This window comes from Bison bison, unplaced genomic scaffold (assembly GCF_000754665.1).
Source record: "Bison bison bison isolate TAMUID 2011002044 unplaced genomic scaffold, Bison_UMD1.0 scf7180017864375, whole genome shotgun sequence".
Lineage (NCBI taxonomy): Eukaryota > Metazoa > Chordata > Mammalia > Artiodactyla > Bovidae > Bison > Bison bison.
In genome coordinates this window covers 1,182,084-1,200,771 of record NW_011494947.1, presented here as the reverse complement: position 1 = coordinate 1,200,771, position 18,688 = coordinate 1,182,084, and the positions used below count along the sequence as shown (strand labels likewise).

Below are 18,688 nucleotides of genomic sequence, written 5' to 3'. Positions count from 1 at the left end.
TTCCGACCTTCTGGTGTTGCTCCACCTGACTCTACTTCCTTCATCCTTTCTCTTCTCTGACTCTCTGGGACTTCCTGGGTTGCTTCCGAGGCCTGCTGCAGGGAGGGCTCAGAGAGCTGCCTCCTTGTCCTTCTTTGCAGTATAAGATTCCAGTCCCACCACTACCTAGGGGGCAAAGGTGGTCTTGGGTGGCACTCTATGCCAGGCACCGTGCCTGGCTTTGCAGTTTCTGGAGGACACAGCAGAACTGGCCTTGGCCCCCAGCACTGGTTCACATTCTGTCTGCTGCACAGTGGACATCCCACCTGGCTTTTCTTGGTCTCCCTGAAGGCGTCCTGCCCCCAGAGGACCTGTTTAGACACTCAGAATATGTACATTCTTAAGGCTCTGATGTATTCTACCACATTGTCCTCCAGAAGTGAAAGTCGCTCAGTGTGTCCAGCTCTTTGCAACCCCAAGGACTATACAGTCCATGGAATTCTCCAGGCCAGAATACTGGAGTGGGTAGCCCTTCCCTTCTCCAGGGGATCTTCCCAACCCAGGAATAGAACCCAGGTCTCCCACATTGAAGGCTGATTCTTTACCAGCTGAACCACAAGGGAAGTCATATTCCCATCAGCATGAAGATTGGTATGTTTGACAGACAGAAGGAGGTGACTAGGGCAAAATGCTTGTTATACAGAAAATCCTCACTTGTTTCCTGAATATTTATTGTCTGTTGTGTGTACAACATGGTGATAGGTCTGGGGATATACTGTAAAGAAAGCTTAGCGCTGAAGAATTGATGGCTTTTGAACTGTGGTGTTGGAGAAGACTCTTGAGAGTGCCTTGGACTGCAAAGAGATCCAACCAGTCCATCCTAAAGGAGATCAGTCCTGGGTGTTCATTGGAAGGACTGATGCTGAAGCTGAAACTCCAATACTTTGGCCACTTGATGCGAAGAGCTGACTCATCTGAAAAGACCCTGATGCTGGGAAAGATTGAAGGTGGGAAGAGAAGGGGACGACAGAGGATGAGATGGTTGGATGGCATCATGGACTCAACGGACACGAGTTTGGATAAACTCTGGGAGTTGGTGATGGATAGGGAGGCCTGGTGTGCTGCGGTTCATGGGGTCGCAAAGAGTCAGACACGACTGAGGGACTGAAGTGAACTGAACTGAACTGAGGACTCCTAAACTCGTTCTCTGTATTCTTCCTTCTCCCATGATGGCAAGTTTGGGAGAATGTCTAGCTCTGTGGATGCGTTAACCAACAACATCGCATATCATGGTGCCACATAAACAACATCAGAGAATCCTCAGGGGAGGGGGTGTCGCATCTCGGCACAGAGGGGGACATCACGGCATGCGATGCTATTCACCCACACCTCCTTTTCTATGTTCTCCCCTGTACAGACGAGGCTAGAAGCCTGGGAACTTGATTCCCCTCGCCAGCAGGGTTCTGCTAAGGGGCCACCCATGGGAGGCACTCGTGGGAGGCTAGGCTAGGAGGGAGGCAGAAGCCGTTGTGTTCTAAGCAGACACAGGTGCACAGGCTCCTGCAGCAGCAGACAGCCCAGAGCCTGCAAAGTCAGCACCAGGGCATGTTCACTTGGGCCGCTGGGGGCTGCAGCCGCTTCCCCTCAGTTCCCCATCGCTGGGCAGTTCAGCCTCGCTCCCGTTTGCCCCTTTGTCCTGTGAACAATTTCATAACCTAAATCCCTATACTGAATTCTCTGTTTGAAATATCTAGAGCGGTTTGCTTTCCAGATTGATGGACTAGCCCAATGTTAAAATTACCTTTCAGATTCCATCAGCCATGGGTTGTGACCGAGACCCAGACAGCATCTGTCAGTAAGTCTAACGGAGGCAGTTTTTTCCAGAAGCAGTGGAAGAGACTGCTGGCTGGTTTGTTTTTTCCAGTTAAACAGCAGGTGAATTCTGTAACTGGCTTTGAAAGGGCCAGTTTTATGGACAACACCTGTCTTAACACTAGAATCACACATAGGAAGATGAGATACACCCACCGTGACGGGCACATGGGAACTGAAACTGAGCTGCGGAAACACAAACCTCCCTGTACCACTTACCTAATACACACACAGAACATACATCTGAAAAACATACTGAAAAACATACATACTGAAAAACAGAAAGCAAAATGGCATGCACTAACAAAACGTTAACGTTCTTTTCTTGCCGAGTGTACATACAGCTGAATCCACACCATGAAGATGCTCACTGGAGGAATTCCGTGGCGGTCCAGTGGCTGGGATTCTGTGCTTTCATTGCCCAGGGCCTGGGTTCAGTAACTGGTCAGGAAACTAAGACCCCAAAAGTTGCACGGTGCAGCCAAAAAAAATAAAGAAAGAGAGAAAATGTTCTTCAGATGTAACTGCCTTGTTGACATTAGAAAGATCTGGGACCCTGCTGTTTTGTGAAAACCATTCAAAAGCAAAGTGCTAGTCACTCGGTCATGTCCGACTCTGCAATCCCATAGACTGTAGCCCGCCAGGCTCCTCTGTCCGTGGGATTTCCTAGGCAAGAAACTGGAGTGGGTTGCCATTCCCTTCTCCAGGGGATCTTCTTGACACAATGGCACAGAAATATTAAATCAACCCATACACTCATCTTTCTTTTCACATTCAGATAGACTTGAATATGAAATGTGAAACAATGTTTAAATGTCCAGAATGTAAGTTATCATTTTCAGACCCTTCTTTAGTAAAATCAATAGTGAAAATATCTTTATTGACATCTATAAATAAAACCAAACCTAGAAAAATGGACAAGAGAGAGTAACAGTTGCTTAACTTTTTTCATCTCTGTCTTCTCCCTCACTGTCGTCGTCATCATAATAAAAGATATCTCGAAACAGGAAGACAGGCTTAGGGGCTGCTGGAGCCTGGATCTCAGTCCCTTTTTTCTCCATCTTCTTCTCCAACTTCTCTTTAAGCAGCGGGAGACTAGTTTCATAAAGGTAGTCTATGATCTCTAAAGAAAAGAGATTGAATCTTGAGATGGTCTGACAATGCCTCTTTTCAAAGTCAAGGACAGAGGGTGCTTACGATGACAATGTATCGCTCCTGGCTTTACTGTGTGCCAAGACCCAGCTCTTACTGGTTCACTCACAGCCCCTCGTCCAACCCGCTAAAAACTCCTATGACGGGTAGGCACTATTGTTCACCCGTTTTTCAAATGAGGCATAAAGACATTATGTAACTTGCCCGAAGTCATGGAGTCAGGAGGGTAAAGTCAGATTCAAGCCCAGGAAGCGGGGTCTGCTGAATGCAGGGAGCATTCGTCACACACTGCAAAGCAGAGCATCACTCAAGCCAGCAGCTCCCGAACGCTGGCGCTGGGCAGGGTGCCGGCGACTCTGCTGTGAGTTTGTTAGAGAGCAACCTTGCCTCTGGACCCAGCCCAGACATGAGGATGCACCGTATCTGCGGTAAAGCCCAGGGTACGTCCCCTACATAGGAAGCCTCAAGCTGAGAACTTCCAAGATACGAGTATGTGTTTGCACCTCCAATTACGTGCGTCAGTTCACGTGTCTGGTGTGCCCTGTCGCAGGGGTGCATCCCCTACAGGTGGCTCTGCTTTGTGTACTTTACACACACTGCTTACTCTCATGGTCCAGGTTTGAGAATTACATGTGGAAATCACTCACAAAAGGCTTCAGAGAAAGAGCTGGGCGCATCCAGTTGTCTGTGAAACAGTGTGTGTGCAGGCATGTGGTGTGAGCGTGTGTATGTGAGCATACGGTGTGTGCAACCCAGGATCACTCACGGTTACATGTCAAGTGCTTGCCAAGTGCCTGGCACCCTGGTGACCATATTTTACAAGTCTGTTAGCTCTTCTAGTACATTCAAAAAAAGGTGGGGTTGCATGCGTGTGTGTTCATTTGCTCGGTTGTGTCTGACTCTCTGCGACCCCATGGACTGTAGCTTGCTAGGCTCCTCTGTCCGTGTGATTTTCCAGGCAAGAATACTGGAATTGGTTGCCCTTTCCTTCTCCAGGGGATCTTCGCTACCCAAGGATTGAACCAATGTCTCCTGCATTGGCAGGCAGGTTCTGTACCACTGAGCTGCCAGAGAAGCCCCAGGCAGGGGTTATAATTTGTCAGTTTTCACATTTGAAAAATCCGAGGTTCTCAGAAGTCACCTGCCCAAGGTCACACGACCAATGTGTGCCCACATGTGCTGTTTTTAACTATTCAAATACTGAAAACACTGACCTGGGAAAGTCTTCTTCTGCCAAAAGGGAACGCAGGTAGCTTTTAGTTTATAAAATTTAGTCTGGACGTAAGATGGGGGAACATCCCTTTAGAAAGGAAAAGGTGTAAAAAAGTTAGTGGCAGTTCAAAATAACTCATTCCAGTCCTGTGTACTAAACGCGCTGATTAAGGAAGGGGTGGTTTACAGACACAAGTAGCTTTCTTAATCCTCGTGTCTGCACATGTGTGAGAAAAATAAGACATATGAAAAGCTACTGTCCACGTAAACACACACATACGAAAGGAAGCAAAACAGCAGTGCAGTAAGATGAATTCTGTCCAAACTAGAATAAACTACCAGAAAGGAAGACAAGCTGCGATACCAGTGCGCACAGGCTGATGCTTACGCGTCCCCAGCCTGGCTCTCTGCTTGCCACGGAGCAGCCACGAGCCTCACCACCGCTCTGCAAGGGGGCTCCGACTCTGAGCCCTCACTTTGGAGATGGGGAAACCGAGGCACAGAGAGCCAGCCAAGGTTTTACAGCTGTGAAGGGCAAGGGCTGGAACGTCGCTTGGGTGCATTCCAAATTCTATACTTTTTTGGCTATCAGATAGATTTTTTTTTAATTGAAGTTAATTTATAATATTATGTTTCAAGTGTGCAGCAAAGTGATTCAGTCACACACAGTCCACACATTCTTTCCTCAGATTTTTCCCATTATAGATTAGTACAGGGTACTGAGTGCAGTTCCCTGTGCTATACAGTGGGTCCTCGTCGTTTACTTTATATAGCTGTATATATACGTTAATCCCACCTCCTAATTCATCCCCTCACCCCTTCCCATTCCCCTTTGGTAACCATAAATCTGTTTTCTATGTCCACGAGTCCATTTCTGTTCATAAGTAAGTTCATTTGTATCATTCTTTTAGATTCCACATGTACGTGATATCACATGATATGTGTCTTTGACTTATTGCACTTAACTACGATAATCTCTAGGTCCATCTATGTGGCTACAAATGGCATTATTCACAAGTCTTACACTCTTTACTACAGTTAGGATAACTATATATTTGTCACGATGCAAAGGCAGGTGTCTGGATTTTTAATTTTGCAAAGCTAAAGAAAGTGGACACTTACGGTGTGCTGGTGAATCAAATTCATTTTCTACTTACAATAGGCAGGATGGAAACAACCAAATCTTAAAAACTTTTTTAAATTGAAAATTCACTAATGTCACTTCCTGGGCATGTGAAAGTGAAAGTCGCTCAGTTGTGTCCAACTCTTTGCGACCCCACTGACTATATAGTCTGAGGAATTCTCCAGGCCAGAATACTGGAGTGGGTAGCCTTTCCCTTCTCCAGGGGATCTTCCCAAACCCAGGGACTGAACCCAGGTCTCCCAAATTGCAGGTGGACTCTTTACCAGCTGAACCACAAAGGAAGCCCTTCTGGGCATGTCTTCCCCTTTAAACCATAAAAGTGTGACATATTTGTTTTGACAATTAGCTAATCTAGATGTTATATGATTAGTGGGAATAATTTGATCTGCTACACACGTGGAAGACAGCTGGGCTCTTTATACCTCTTTGCGGCAGCGGCGGCGTGCCGAGCACACGCTATGCACCACGCACTGTCCCCTTCAGTCCTGATTATGGACGCGTTCAACCACCCCGCAAACGAGGAACGGTGGCGCGGAGACCAGCGAGGGGACCGCCTGACGAAGGCCAGCTAAATACCAAGCAGAGTTCCGGGACTTGACGCCCAGTCTGTCTGACTGCAGAGGCCAAGTTCTAGGCCATCTGGAAAACCTTCCTTCTTCCCACGGTGCCCTGTGCCAGACTGCTCTGCAGATCAAAGCTTGGGCTTAAGAAGTAACATTTTCAAATGAAGTGGGTGTTACATCTCATTAGGCAGGGATGCTGTCTTTAAAATCCTGCCTAAATAATTCATGAGGGAGGCTTCAAGAACCTGAGGAGACCAAACTTTCAATTTAATTATTTTCACTGTTTTAATTTATTATTAAAACTTTGAGAACGTTCTACTTCCAACAGTATTTGACTGGATGCCATGATGTCTATTTTATAGCTTTGAGATTCCTAAATCTCTTTTTTCTTCTTTTTAATCTTTTAGCCATGCAGCACAGCATGTAGGATCTTAGTTCCCCGACCAAGGATCAAACCCACACCCCCTGCATTGGCAGTGTGGACTCTTAACCACTGCACCTCTAGGGAACTCCTGAGATTTCTAAATCTTAACCAGAACATTCAATATTTAAGTATATAATTCTACTTAAAATCACTAAAAATCCACTTTAAGAAATGTGTGTATAGAACAGTCTTATGGACTCTGTGGGAGAGGGAGAGGGTGGGAAGATTTGGGAGAATGGCAATGAAACATGTAAAATATCATGTAGGAAACGAGTTGCCAGTCCAGGTTCGATGCATGATGCTGGATGCTTGGGGCTGGTGCACTGGGACGGCCCAGAGGGATGGTATGGGGAGGGAGGAGGGAGGAGGGTTCGGGATGGGGAACACATGTATACCTGTGGCGGATTCATTTTGATATTTGGCAAAACTAATACAATTATGTAAAGTTTAAAAATAAAATAAAATTAGAAAAAAAAAAAAAAAAGAAAATATTATTGAAAATCAAAAAAAAAAAAAAAAAGAAATGTGATTTGAGGCAATGTTGCAAGATACCCAAACACTTATTGGAAAAGTCAGGGTTTTTCAAAAGTGGTTTGATATGGCAAAGGGAGAGATGTGTCCACATGAATACTTCTTGGAGTGGGAGTTGGTGGGGTGCACGGCAGGATCTCCTTCCTTCAAAGCCCCTGACACCTCCCCCTTAGGGACCCACCAGCTGAAGAGCAGATGGCGTACTGGTGAGATGAGCGAGAAAGAAAGGAAAGGGTTTGGAACCATGGGCGTGTGTGACTCTTGACAGGGCCTGCCGCTAAATGATTCCAATGGCAAGTAAAAACAAACAGCCAAAACTGACTGTGCTTTGTCCGTAATCCTGAGATGTAAATAACTGACCACTATGCCTTATGTTTGAGACTCCAATACTTTGGCCACCTGATGCGAAGAACTGACTCATGTGAAAAGACCCTGATGCTGGGAAAGACTGAAGGTGGGAGGAGAAGGGGACGACAGAGGATGAGACGGTTGGATGCCATCACCGACTCAATGGACATGAGTTTGGGTAAACTCCGGGAGTTGGTGATGGACAGGGAGGCCTGGCCTGCTGCAGTCCACGGGGTTGCAAAGAGTCAGACAGGACTGAGCTACTGAACTGGACTGATGCTTTATGGACTATGCTTTGTCCATAATCCTGAAATATAAATAACTAACCACTAGAACCAGTTTACACCCTTCCTAATGGATCGATGACAACCTCACGTCAGCAGCCACGGTTCTGAAAGGCAGCCAGGCTGCGGGAGCCCTGCTCCCTGCTCCACCGTTCAAACCTAAAGGCCAGAGGGTCCCTCAACGCTCCGCCTCCCAAAGCCCACCAACCCTGCGCCCCACAGTGCCTGGCAATCTGCTGGGCTTAGAGGCACAGGGCTCTGCCGGCCAGCTCTCCCTGCTGGGCCAGCAGCGGCTTCAGACCTTAGGAGGGGTGGCCTCTCCTTCACTGGCTGAAAATGCAAGGACTGTAGCAACAAAGGCAGAGAGTGACAGCGGATGAGAGTGAGATGGCACTCCTCAGGTGAGAGATGCAAATGATCAGCACAGCGAGGCCCCGAGAGGAAGAGGAACCTGAGGGGGTCTCAAAATATCTCCCCGCAGCCGTTTCCTACCACCAGGAGAGAAACTGTCACTTTTCTGCAAGGGGAAATGAGGCAGAGCCCAGGGGTCCATGTCAGAACCACAGGCCTCAGGACAAGGTGGGACCTGGTGACAGAGACATAGCCCCGCCCCTGAGGGACTCCTATGTAAAATACAAAACGCAAATCTAGCCGTGAGGGAGCCTCCGACAAGCTTCAGCTGAGGCAAGTTCTACAGGACGACCAGCCTGCGTTCTCCCACAGTTTCAACATCAATGAAGACAAAGGCGTTAACAGATACCTGCTGCTGTGCATAAAACAAATAAACAGCAAGGACCTAATGTACAGCCCAGGGAACTATATTCAACACCTTGTAATAATGGAACAGAATGTGAAGGACTTCCCTGGTGGCCCAGTGGTGAAGAACCTGCCTTCCGATGCAGGGGGTGTGGGTTCGATCCCTGGTCAGAGGACTAAGATCCCATGTGCGGAGGGGCAGTGCCACAACAAAGGCTCAGTGTAGCCAAAATAAATACGATTTTTTTTTTTTTTAATGGAAAAGAATCTGAAAATACACACACACACACACACACACACATACAAAATTGAATCGCTTTGTTGTACGCGTGAAACAAATCAACGACACTGCAACGATAAAAAGAAAGAAACACAGAGGCAGAAGAATTCTGCGGATTAGATGACGCTAAGGAGACAGATCCTGGGTTGGATCCTAAGACAGGGGAATGTGCTTCGAAGGGATTTCTGGGACAACGGGTGAAATCCGCACGGGGCCGTGTGTTAGAGAACACTGCAGCCACGCAGACGCCCTGGGCGTGATCACTGTGCCGGCAGATGCAGGGTAACATCCTTGCTGAGGACACGTCGGCCACCACTAACTCTCAAGTGGTTGATGGAAACAATTCTATTCCCTTGGAACGGGGAGCAGGAGGGGGACAGGGACGGAGGGACGACAGAGCCAACGCGGCAGATGGAAGGAGGCTGGTGATGGGTGAGGGCCACGTGGGGTCCTCCTGCCAGTCGTAACTGGTGAGTTCTTTAGGAGACTACACACATTTCATTCACTCTTCGCAGGTGTCCTGGGGGTGGAGATGGGGGCTGGAGTAGAGGGAGGGTTGGTATGATTAACCTGGTCTAGTACTAAGGGGGGCAGGGGCGGTTCACCAATACATTTTATAAGATTCATAAATATAATTTATAAGGTGAGTAACATAAGCGGCGCAAATTTCAGTCCTGTTCTTTGAAGTCTGATAGCCAGTCATTTATTAGAAGTCATCTCTTATCTTTTCACTAGCTTAATATTAAACAAATGGCCTTACCCTATGATGCTAGCAAGATCTTCCCAGTCTATTTCATTAACATCTTGCACATTTATTTCGTACAACCTATGAGAAAAAAATAAAAATTAAGTTTTCAAGCCAAAATTCAGCATGATGGCCATCTTCATGGACTCACAGAATATTAAGAGCTGGAAGGCCTCAGCGTGTCCACCTCTGTTCCAGCTCCCTGTGTTACCCAGGCCCAGTGAGTAACACAGGTAGGCAAGCCCAAGGTCATGGGGTACGTGAACTCCAGAACAAAAAGCCTCCTCTCTTCCTCCTGAGCCCTTTGCACCTCCCACCAAGCCATGTCGCCTCCTCATGGTAAAAAACATCAACTTCACAGTTAATGTTCAACATCCTGTGATAAACCGTCATAGAAAAGAATGAAATATGAAAAAGTATACTGTATATATAGAAATACACATATATATGTATAACTAAGTCACTTTGCTGTACAGCAGAAATTAAATCAACTTAAGACTTCCCTGGTGACTCAGACGGTAAAGCGTCTGCCTACAATGCGGGAGACCCGGGTTCAATCCTTGGGTCGGGAAGATCTCCTGGAGAAGGAAATGGCAATCCACTCCAGTATTCTTGCCTGGAAAATCCCATGGACGGAGAAGCCTGGTGGGCTATAGTCCAAGGGGTCACAAACAGTCGGACATGACTGAGTGACTTCACTTTCACTTTCCTTTCATACTTCAATTAAAAAAAACAAACCCAAGTTCACCATTCAACGCAGACACACAGGAGTGGTGACTGTGTGCTCAGCACTGACTATGTGACAGACACCGGGTTAAGGCCTTGCACCCGTGAATCCACTCGCCCTCGACACTATCTGCTGAAGTTGGGGGGACTCTGTCTATTCTGCACACCAGGAGATGGACTGAGAGCTCGGGTCACTGTGGGACCACCCACATGATGTACCCTCACTGGAACCCAGGCCTGCCTGACTTGAGAGGTGCTCCTTGTCTCTGCTAGTCCCTCTGGTAGAGAAATAAAGGGGGGTTGGGCATCCCCAGCCAGGCCAGGGTGGAGAATGAGGAAGCCCACCGAGGAAGGAGCAGCAGCATTCCTGACAGAGAACAGGATGAAGGGTGCCCAGAATCCAGAGGCTTCTTCTGCTCTTCGGCGCCCCTCCTTTGACACAAGCCCAGGTCCCTCAGACCCACAGGCTTGGCTAACTACTCTTTGCCTAGAGGGAAAAAGGAGTAAAACAGTGTTGCTGACTATTTCTGTACCTTTCAATCAGATTGATCTTGGCTTGCAGAGCGTTCACTCCTCGGTACACGTCCCGACCATTCGTCATCCTCTTGGTTAGAATTTCCGTCCTGTGTTAACAGAAAAACAGTTTACTTTCAGGGTAAAGTTTCCATTAAAATGTCCTTTGTTTTCCTCATTGAAATTGTCCTTATTCAGGTTGTTGTTCAAGCTGTAAGGTGGTATCTCAGTGGTGCTTCCTCCAGGATGAAAGTACCTAAGTTCCATAAGGAAGGCTGAGCACTGAAGATTCGATGCTTTTGAACTGTGATACTGGAGAAGACTCTTGAGAGTCCCTTGGACAGCCAGGAGATCAAACCAGTCAATCCTAAAGGAAATCAACCCTGAATATTCATTAGAAGGACTGATGCTGAAGCTCCAATTTGGTCACCTGATTGGAAGAGCTGACTCACTGGAAAAGACGCTGATGCTGGGAAAGATTGAGGGCAGGAGAAGGGGGTGACAGAGCATGAGATAGTTGGATGGTATCACGAACTCAACGGACACAAGTCTGAGAAAACCCTGGGAGATAGTGGAGGGCAGAGGAAACCAGTGTGCCATAGTCCATGGGGCTGCACAGATGGACATGACTTAGCGAACAACAACCAAGTTCCAAGGCATCATACGCTCCAGCACTGAAGCAGCCCCCCAGCCTTGGCTCACCTCCCCTCAAGTATAGAGAATTAAAGAAATATTTGGAAAAATGAAAAAAACAATTGTCCTTATTCAGAACTACTTTCTAACTTGTGCAACCCATCACTGCTAGCATTTACCACAATCAAGAATATACTTGTTTTTAAGTGGGAAAGTACAAATAAATTGATAGAAAGCTGTTGATTATTTATTGAAACGGGATGATGGATACAAGGAGTTCTAAGTTAGTGTGTCATAAAATTTTAATGATAAAACAGTTAGGCCGGGAGGACCAGGAGGATGAGCGCTGAGCACGGACAGCTGCAGCAGTCTGGGGGCCGGCGCGGCCAGAGTCCTGGGGACAAGAAGTCCAGAAGGCGCAGCCGGCGCAAAGAAACCTACTCCATGTACATCTATAAGGTGCTGAAGCAGGTGCACCCCTACATCGGCATCTCCTCCAAGGCCATGAGCATCATGAACTCGTTCGTGAACGATCTGTTTGAGCGGCTGGCCGGTGAGGCCGCCCGGCTGGCCCAGTACTCAGGCCGAACCACACTGACGTCCCGGGAGGTCCAGACGGCCGTGCGTCTGCTGCTGCCTGGGGAGCTGGCCAAGCACACTGTGTCCGAGGGCACCAAGGCTGTGACCAAGTACACCAGCTCCAAGTGAGCCGGGGCCCAGCCTTAATAAAGGCTGCACTGCTGTTTATAGAATTTTATTTTTCTAATTAAAAAAAAAAAAAAAACAGTTAAACAAAGGAAGAAAGAAAAAATAAGCCTGCTTGCTGGTGCTAAAGGGTGCTGTGTAGACTCAATTTATTTTTGATTGCTTATAGAACAGGGACATGGCTGTTATTACCTTTGAGCTGTTGAAATACCAAATAAGAGACATTGAGTAAAGTGATAAATGATTCAATGATTCTTGTAAGGCTCAAAGCTCATGGCTGAGGAAAAGGGTTCCCTGGAGTTCCTAATGACAGCAGGAACCTAATTAAAAATATTTAAAAAGTGCTTCTCTTAAAGAGTGAAATTTGTCACAATCAGATGGACAGGTCACAAGCTATGACATCTGCTTTCCTGAGAAGGAAGATGCATGACACACTCACAGAAACCGACACTTCGTGGTCGGCTGCCCACGTCCCCGGTTCTGAAATGTACCACCTGATGCCACTTCAGTGTTTCGTGAAGTAAATCAACGTTCAGTGTTTCAGTTTTCTACATTTTCTTCCAATTAAAAAAGACACCCTGCCTGTTATTTAGTTACGCTGATTCTGAGGCATGGCCCTCTTGGTCGTTTCTCTTCTAAGACACTGGCGTCTCATCTCTAAGGCTTATCACCCACTCTTTTTCTTGGCCGCATGACTTGCAGGATCATAGCTCCCCGAGCGGGGATCAAACCCAGGCCTGACCCAGTGAAGGCATGCGGTCCTAACCACAGGACACCAGGGAAGTCTCACTGCTTTTTGTTTGGCCACAACCTGCAGCAAGCGGAACTTCCCTGACCAGGGATCGAACCTTCGCCCCCTGCAGTGGAAGTGCAGACTGAAACCAGTGGACAGCCAGGGAAGTCCTCCCACTTCTTCAAGTCTAAGTTACCAGAGGTAGAAAGGTCTCTGATTCCTCCACAGTACCTGTTTCCCCACCTAAAACATTATCTGTTCTTTGGAGTTTATGTCCTGAGGACAGTCTTCTAGAAAAAAAATAAGTACCCTACAGCAGAGCTGCCAGGTACACAGTATAATCCAGGAGTTTGCTTTTAATGCACAACATGCCCACTCTGGAGTCCATTCTTCTTCAATAGTCAAGTCGATGGAGCCCCCTTTGTGTAGGAGGCCTGGGGCGTGAGCTCAGGACCACTGCTATGTTGCAGCTGGAAGTTCAGCTCAGAGCCTTTGCAGGCCCGGGAAACACTACCCCAGGCAAAGACTGTGCGGCCAGACCCAGACTGAAACCACTTCTACGGATGCACCTAAACGCCTTCCAGGACGAACGTACGGCCGCCCTGCTTCGGCGAAGGAGTCTGAATGAGAAAGTCAAAGTCAAAAAAAACAAAGAAAGCAAAAATAAGGAGGGAGAGCTATTTCTGATTATTAGGCTTGTGATTTCTCTCCTGAATGTTAGTTTTGTACTTTTTTTTTCATGCTATAAATAGGTAACAGCCTTGTTTTATGAAGAAAGGGACAGAGTGAAAAAACCAGAAGTCAATACAATATTCAATAATATTGAATACAATATTCAATATTAAGAAGATTCAAGTTCTATTTACAAAGCTGACATAGAAAACAAAGTTTTGGTAACCAAAGGGTCAGCGGGGGAGGGACAGATTAGGAGACGGGGAGTAGCAGATACAAACTCCCAGATATAAAACAGACACACCAGGTACAAGCACAGGGAACTGGACTCAGTGTCTTGTAAATACTGGCAAAGAGTATGAAAAGTTCTCTCTATATAACTGAATCACTCAGCTATATCTCTGAAACTAATACAACATTGTAAATCAAGTATACTTCAATTAGAATAATAAAAAGAATTAAAAAGGTTCAAGTTATTTATGAAGTAGCCACACGATGAATCGGGGTTGGCTAAACGCCACCTTACATCAGACACTGACATCGAAGTTGCTGGAGCTGAGGATCGGAGAGGATTCCTCTTGACCTGCAAGGCTTTCCGCGTGGTAGGTAGTCACAGGTATTCTCAGCGACCTCCCCAGCCCACCCACTCACTAGAAACTGCCGAGAAGGGGGAGGTCGGCACCTTGTTGAGATTTAGGTAAGAAGCCTCAAACTTACCACTTACTTTTACACTGCATCCAATTCCTGGTTTCCACTCTAGCCTCCACTTCTACCCAGGATATGCCTTTGTAGAGCTTCTCCCGAACAATCGACAGGCGGCCTTCAGGGTTCAGCTGCAGTTTAGAATCCATCTCGTTTAGCTCCTGGGGAGACATTTTCTTCAGAATCACTTCTTCAACAGCCTTGATTAGTTTCTGGGTTTCCGTCTTGCTCCAGGCACCATGATTAATTTCTGTTGACATAAAAGGATGGTCTTCAAGCTGCTAATCTATTTGCTTTCAAACACAGTATTAAAAACACGACGAGAGTGATGGAGATGTGTCACTGGACATCAGTCCAAACCCACAGAAGGGACAATAGCTAGAGAGGTTCCTATTGTCGACTGTGGACTCTGGGGGGGTTGAGACGTGCCACCGTCGGTTCATGGACTGTACACATGGGCCACTCTGCTGGGGGGCTGCTGATGGTGGCGGAGGCTGTGCGTGTGAGGGGTGGGGGCATACAGGAAATCTCTGTACCATCCTCTCACTTTAACCGTGACCCCAAAACTGCTCTGGAAAAAGAAAGTCTTTAGAAACAAAAAGATAATCAGCCACTTTCCAAAAGATAACTTGCAACATCTGAATTACACAGTTTACATGCAAATCAAGACGAAACTACTCAAGCGCCCACAGATTCTTTTTAAGAACCAAGGGTGTGTATACATGCACACACGTGCACACACATACAACCAATGGCCAAAACCAAAACCAAAAACCCCTTTCTTAAAGCAATCTATTTTTTGTTTTTAACTTTGCAAAAGCCATTCTTTCTGTTTCTAGGAGTAATCTCTCCTGCAGGCAGTTGTGAATTCCCTAAACATTTAGTGGGAAAGAAAGCAACCAAAGGTCTTCCATGTTATATGCGTAACTCCCCACAAGAGTTTCTGGAGCGGAGTGCACGGCGCAGCGAGGCTACTGCAGCACATGATGATGAAGGCATCTGATAACCTCGACAGCCAATCACCGCTGCAGGCGCCAGAGCACCCACAGTTCACCCTTCTTGTCTAGCTGCTCACATGCTAAGGACGAGGCCGCAAACTGGCAGTCTACACCTATCTTTGATTTGGCCACAGTGTTACTGTTACTATTTCCCCAGTAACAATTAGGATGAATACTTAAAAGTCAAGAGAGTCCCAAGGATAAAAAGGTAAAATTCCCAAAAGATATTTTGATTTCACACGTGCACGCAAATTTAGATGTTTGCTTTACTTCCTGGAAACTGGCAGAATTGGCCACGCTGAGGCTTGGCTGGCACTGGTGGCACAGAAGGCCTGGTCTCCAACCCCCTCGGGGTCTACTGCATGCAGATATGCAGACGCCTGGCTGGGACCCACTGCCCCGTTCTGCCTGCAGGGCGGGAGACTGGCCATCGCCCCATGAAACTCTCTGCATTGATGCAACTGAATCACGCCGGAATGACATCACACTTGTGCTCAGCTCCACCTTCAAATATTTACTGGAAACCCAACGCTGATTTAGCCTCTGGGCTGATGCCAACACCCACTAAGGACTGCCTTCTTAAAGCTAACTGGGGATTTTTTTTAATGTGGAGAGTACAACCAAGGCAGCTTTCAATGAAAGAGGAGGAAAACAGACAGGCGATGGCTGACACTGGGAAACACCCACACCCAACAGGCCCTCCCTGAGACGGCCTCAGGGCCACCTCGGGGAACAGACCTTGGCGGGCCCGGCTCTCCTGTCTACTGGCTTCCTCGGGTTTCGGTTTATCTGGCAGTTAGTCAGGCTGAAAGCTACTGAACTGAGTTCAGTGCAGCATAGAAATCAGTCTGGGGAGTAAGGGTTGTGTGGTTTCAACCATGCCCATGAAGAAACGAATCGGTCAGGGAATGGCTGAAACAGTGATGGCTCTCTCAGCAGACAGGTGGGCAGTGATGCCTGGGCCCTGGGCCATTCTGGGCTGGGCTGTTCACCCGGGGGGGCACCAGGGACCACGACTTACGACCGTTGATCTGGGAGAACTTCAGGGCCACGGAGAGGCTGCTTCGAGACACCATCTCGCCAATCTTCTTCCAGTCGTTCCCGTGCAGGGACTGGTATATCTTCAACTTCTCGGTATCTCCTTTGCTGTACCTAAGAGGAAGAGAAAACAGGTCACAGCTGAGCAGGAACCATAAGCTTAAAGCCTGTATCCTCACTGGGCACTCTGCGGTGCTGGAAGCGGCTGAGTGGGGTGGTCCATCAGGATACCAGCTCCCAGGATCCAGAGCCCTGCCCCTTCCTGCCTCGGTGAAGTCAAAGTCACTCAGCTGTGTCTGACTCTTTGTGACCCCATGGACTGTACAGTCCATGGAATTCTCCAGGCCAGAATACTGGAGTGGGTAGCCTTTCCCTTCTCCAGGGGATCTTCCCAACCCAGGGATCAAACCCAGGTCTCTCACACTGCAGGTGGAGTCTTTACCAGCTGAGCCATAAGGGAAGCCCATCTCACCTGTGGGCATCCTATAAATCGGTCACCACAGTCCCTGGCCATAGGCCTGGCTCACTTACGCAGAGGCCAGGGCAGATGGATCTCACTATTCTCCAGCCAGACCCATAAAGGCTCTGAACAATAAAACCTGGACGTTTTGACTATGCCTGCAAAGGCCAGTGCTCTCCACGGTTCAGCTTCACCAGTCACCTCGGCCTCTAGACCTGCGATGGGAAGCCCTCCTCTCCCTTCCACTTGACCCCCTGGAAAGCTCCTGCCGGCTCTTCAGATGCAGTTGAAACAGCGCGTCTTAGCGAGGCTTTCCTGACCGTCAGGGCTGGCGGTGCCCTGCTATCCCATTACTGCCCCTGTCACTACTTCCAACTGTGTGCTGTAGCTCCCTGGTTTGCCTGACTTTCCACCACGCCACCACTGGCCAATGGAAATGTCTGAGTCAATTGTGTCACTTAGAAATTTCTAGGGATTGTGTGAAAATTACTTTTATTTGTTTTTAGATGAGTTAATTTAATAACACATTTTATTTAACCTAATGTATTAAAATTTGAGTAAACTCCGGGAGTTGGTGATGGACAGCGAGGCCTGGCGTGCTGCAGTCCATGGGGTAGCAAAGAGTCGGACACGAATGAGTGATTGAACTGAACTGAACTGAATGTATTAAACCTGCAGCCATTTCAACATGTAATCAGAACCTCAAAGTATGAATAAGGGGGCTTCCCTTGTGGCTCAGGGGGTAAAGAATCTGCCTGCAATGCAGGAGATCTGGGTTCGATCCCTGGGTTGGGAAGATCCCCTGGAGAAGGGAAGGCTGCCCACTCCAGTGTTCTGGCCTGGAGAATTCCACGCAGTAGGACGCAGAGAGTCGGACGTGACTGAGTGACCTTCACTTCACTTCTGCTCCACACTAGGCCTTCTAAATCCAGTATTTTATTCTTCAGAACGGCAAGGCTTGGACTAACTACGGCTTGAGTGCTCCACGCCGTGTGAGGGTGGTGGTCCCGAGACGGGCAGCACAGCTCTGCAGGGGACATCCTTGGAGGGCGGGGCCCCTGGGGACTTTCTGTGCTGTGGTACCCGTGGTGCTTGACACATAATAGACACTCAATAAAGACACGACAGGTGGCTTAGCACAAATCTGTCAGTTTAAGGAAGTTAAGGTTTATGAACCCCACATAAAAGCAAAGATATTCAAGAAAAGAACTAAAATGCACTATAAAGAGATTTTTGAGGTCAAACACCTAAAATGTTTAAGTGAAGAAAAAGCCATCTTTATGACATTCTACAATTCCTTCTGGATGGGGTGGGGGAAGTGGTGGGTGATGTTATTACTAATATGACATGAAAGCAACCTTTATAAAATACTAACCATCTCTAGTGATAGTGATCCACAACTATCTCAGGACAGTTAAGATTCCAGCATTCTCAGAAATGTATCTAAAATGTAGAGAATGGTTGAATGGCAATCCTTCACCACTAAGAATCAACCTTTCCAGCAGTCTCCTTCTCAGGGCAGGCAGGGTCTTACTGAGATTTAAAAAATGACTTAAGAGCACCTTTGTAGCCACAGAAAAGAGGTGCCTAGAAACTGAGTGGACAAAAATGAGGAAACAAGTGTTCTGACCTCTGCAGCCCCTTGGAGCCTTTCAATTCTTTGATTTTTGACTTCCTGTGGCTTTCCCACTTAAGAATTCCTTAACCTGTAAAAACATGCTTAGGGTACATGGCCAGCACAACATAAATGTGGCACCAATGAACTGCATGATCAGAACGACAGATTTCCATCATTCTAAAACCGTCATTCCCACACCTACTGCTGCTGCTGCTAAGTCGCTTCAGTCGTGTCCGACTCTGTGCGACCCCATAGACAGCAGCCCACCAGGCTCCCCCGTCCCTGGGATTCTCCAGGCAAGAACACTGGAGTGGGTTGCCATTTCCTTCTCCAATGCGTGAAAGTGAAAAGTGAAAGTGAAGTCGCTCAGTCATGTCTGACTCTTAGCGACCCCACGGACTGCAGCCCACCAGGCTCCTCTGTCCATGGGATTTCCCAGGCAAGAGTACTGGAGTGGGGTGCCACTGCCTTCTCCTCATTCCCACACCTAGGTTACCGCATTTGTCAACACTGATCTAGCAAAAGTGTTCTTTTAAGTCCCACTGAACATGTCATCGCTGGTGAATTTTCTTAAAGTTCTGTCCACAGCTGTGTGACACT

General features: G+C 47.5%; 2 protein-coding genes across 6 annotated transcripts in view; one reads left to right on the top strand and one right to left on the bottom strand.

The window, feature by feature from the left end:
- Positions 1-1,616: 1,616 nt before the first annotated feature.
- TTF1 (transcription termination factor, RNA polymerase I) overlaps positions 1,617-18,688 on the bottom strand; it is a 30,590-nt gene continuing 13,518 nt past the window's right edge. For 2 of the 5 annotated variants that reach the window (XM_010856776.1, XM_010856775.1), the window contains exons 6-11: positions 15,994-16,124; positions 13,990-14,224; positions 10,550-10,639; positions 9,306-9,371; positions 4,218-4,303; positions 1,619-2,974 (exon numbers count right to left, since the gene is read on the bottom strand). In XM_010856776.1, coding sequence (XP_010855078.1) covers positions 2,790-2,974; positions 4,218-4,303; positions 9,306-9,371; positions 10,550-10,639; positions 13,990-14,224; positions 15,994-16,124 — 793 coding nt within the window. In that variant the 3' untranslated portion in view covers positions 1,619-2,789. Of the gene's footprint in view, positions 2,975-4,217; positions 4,304-9,305; positions 9,372-10,549; positions 10,640-13,989; positions 14,225-15,993; positions 16,125-18,688 lie in introns of all 5 variants that reach the window. The other 3 variants (XM_010856777.1, XM_010856774.1, XR_826785.1) reach the window with 3 other exon arrangements.
- LOC105000774 (late histone H2B.L4-like) lies at positions 10,805-13,140 on the top strand. The gene has a single exon (XM_010856773.1). It carries the CDS (start codon positions 11,502-11,504, stop codon positions 11,868-11,870), a length of 369 nt encoding a protein of 122 aa, XP_010855075.1. The 5' UTR covers positions 10,805-11,501; the 3' UTR covers positions 11,871-13,140.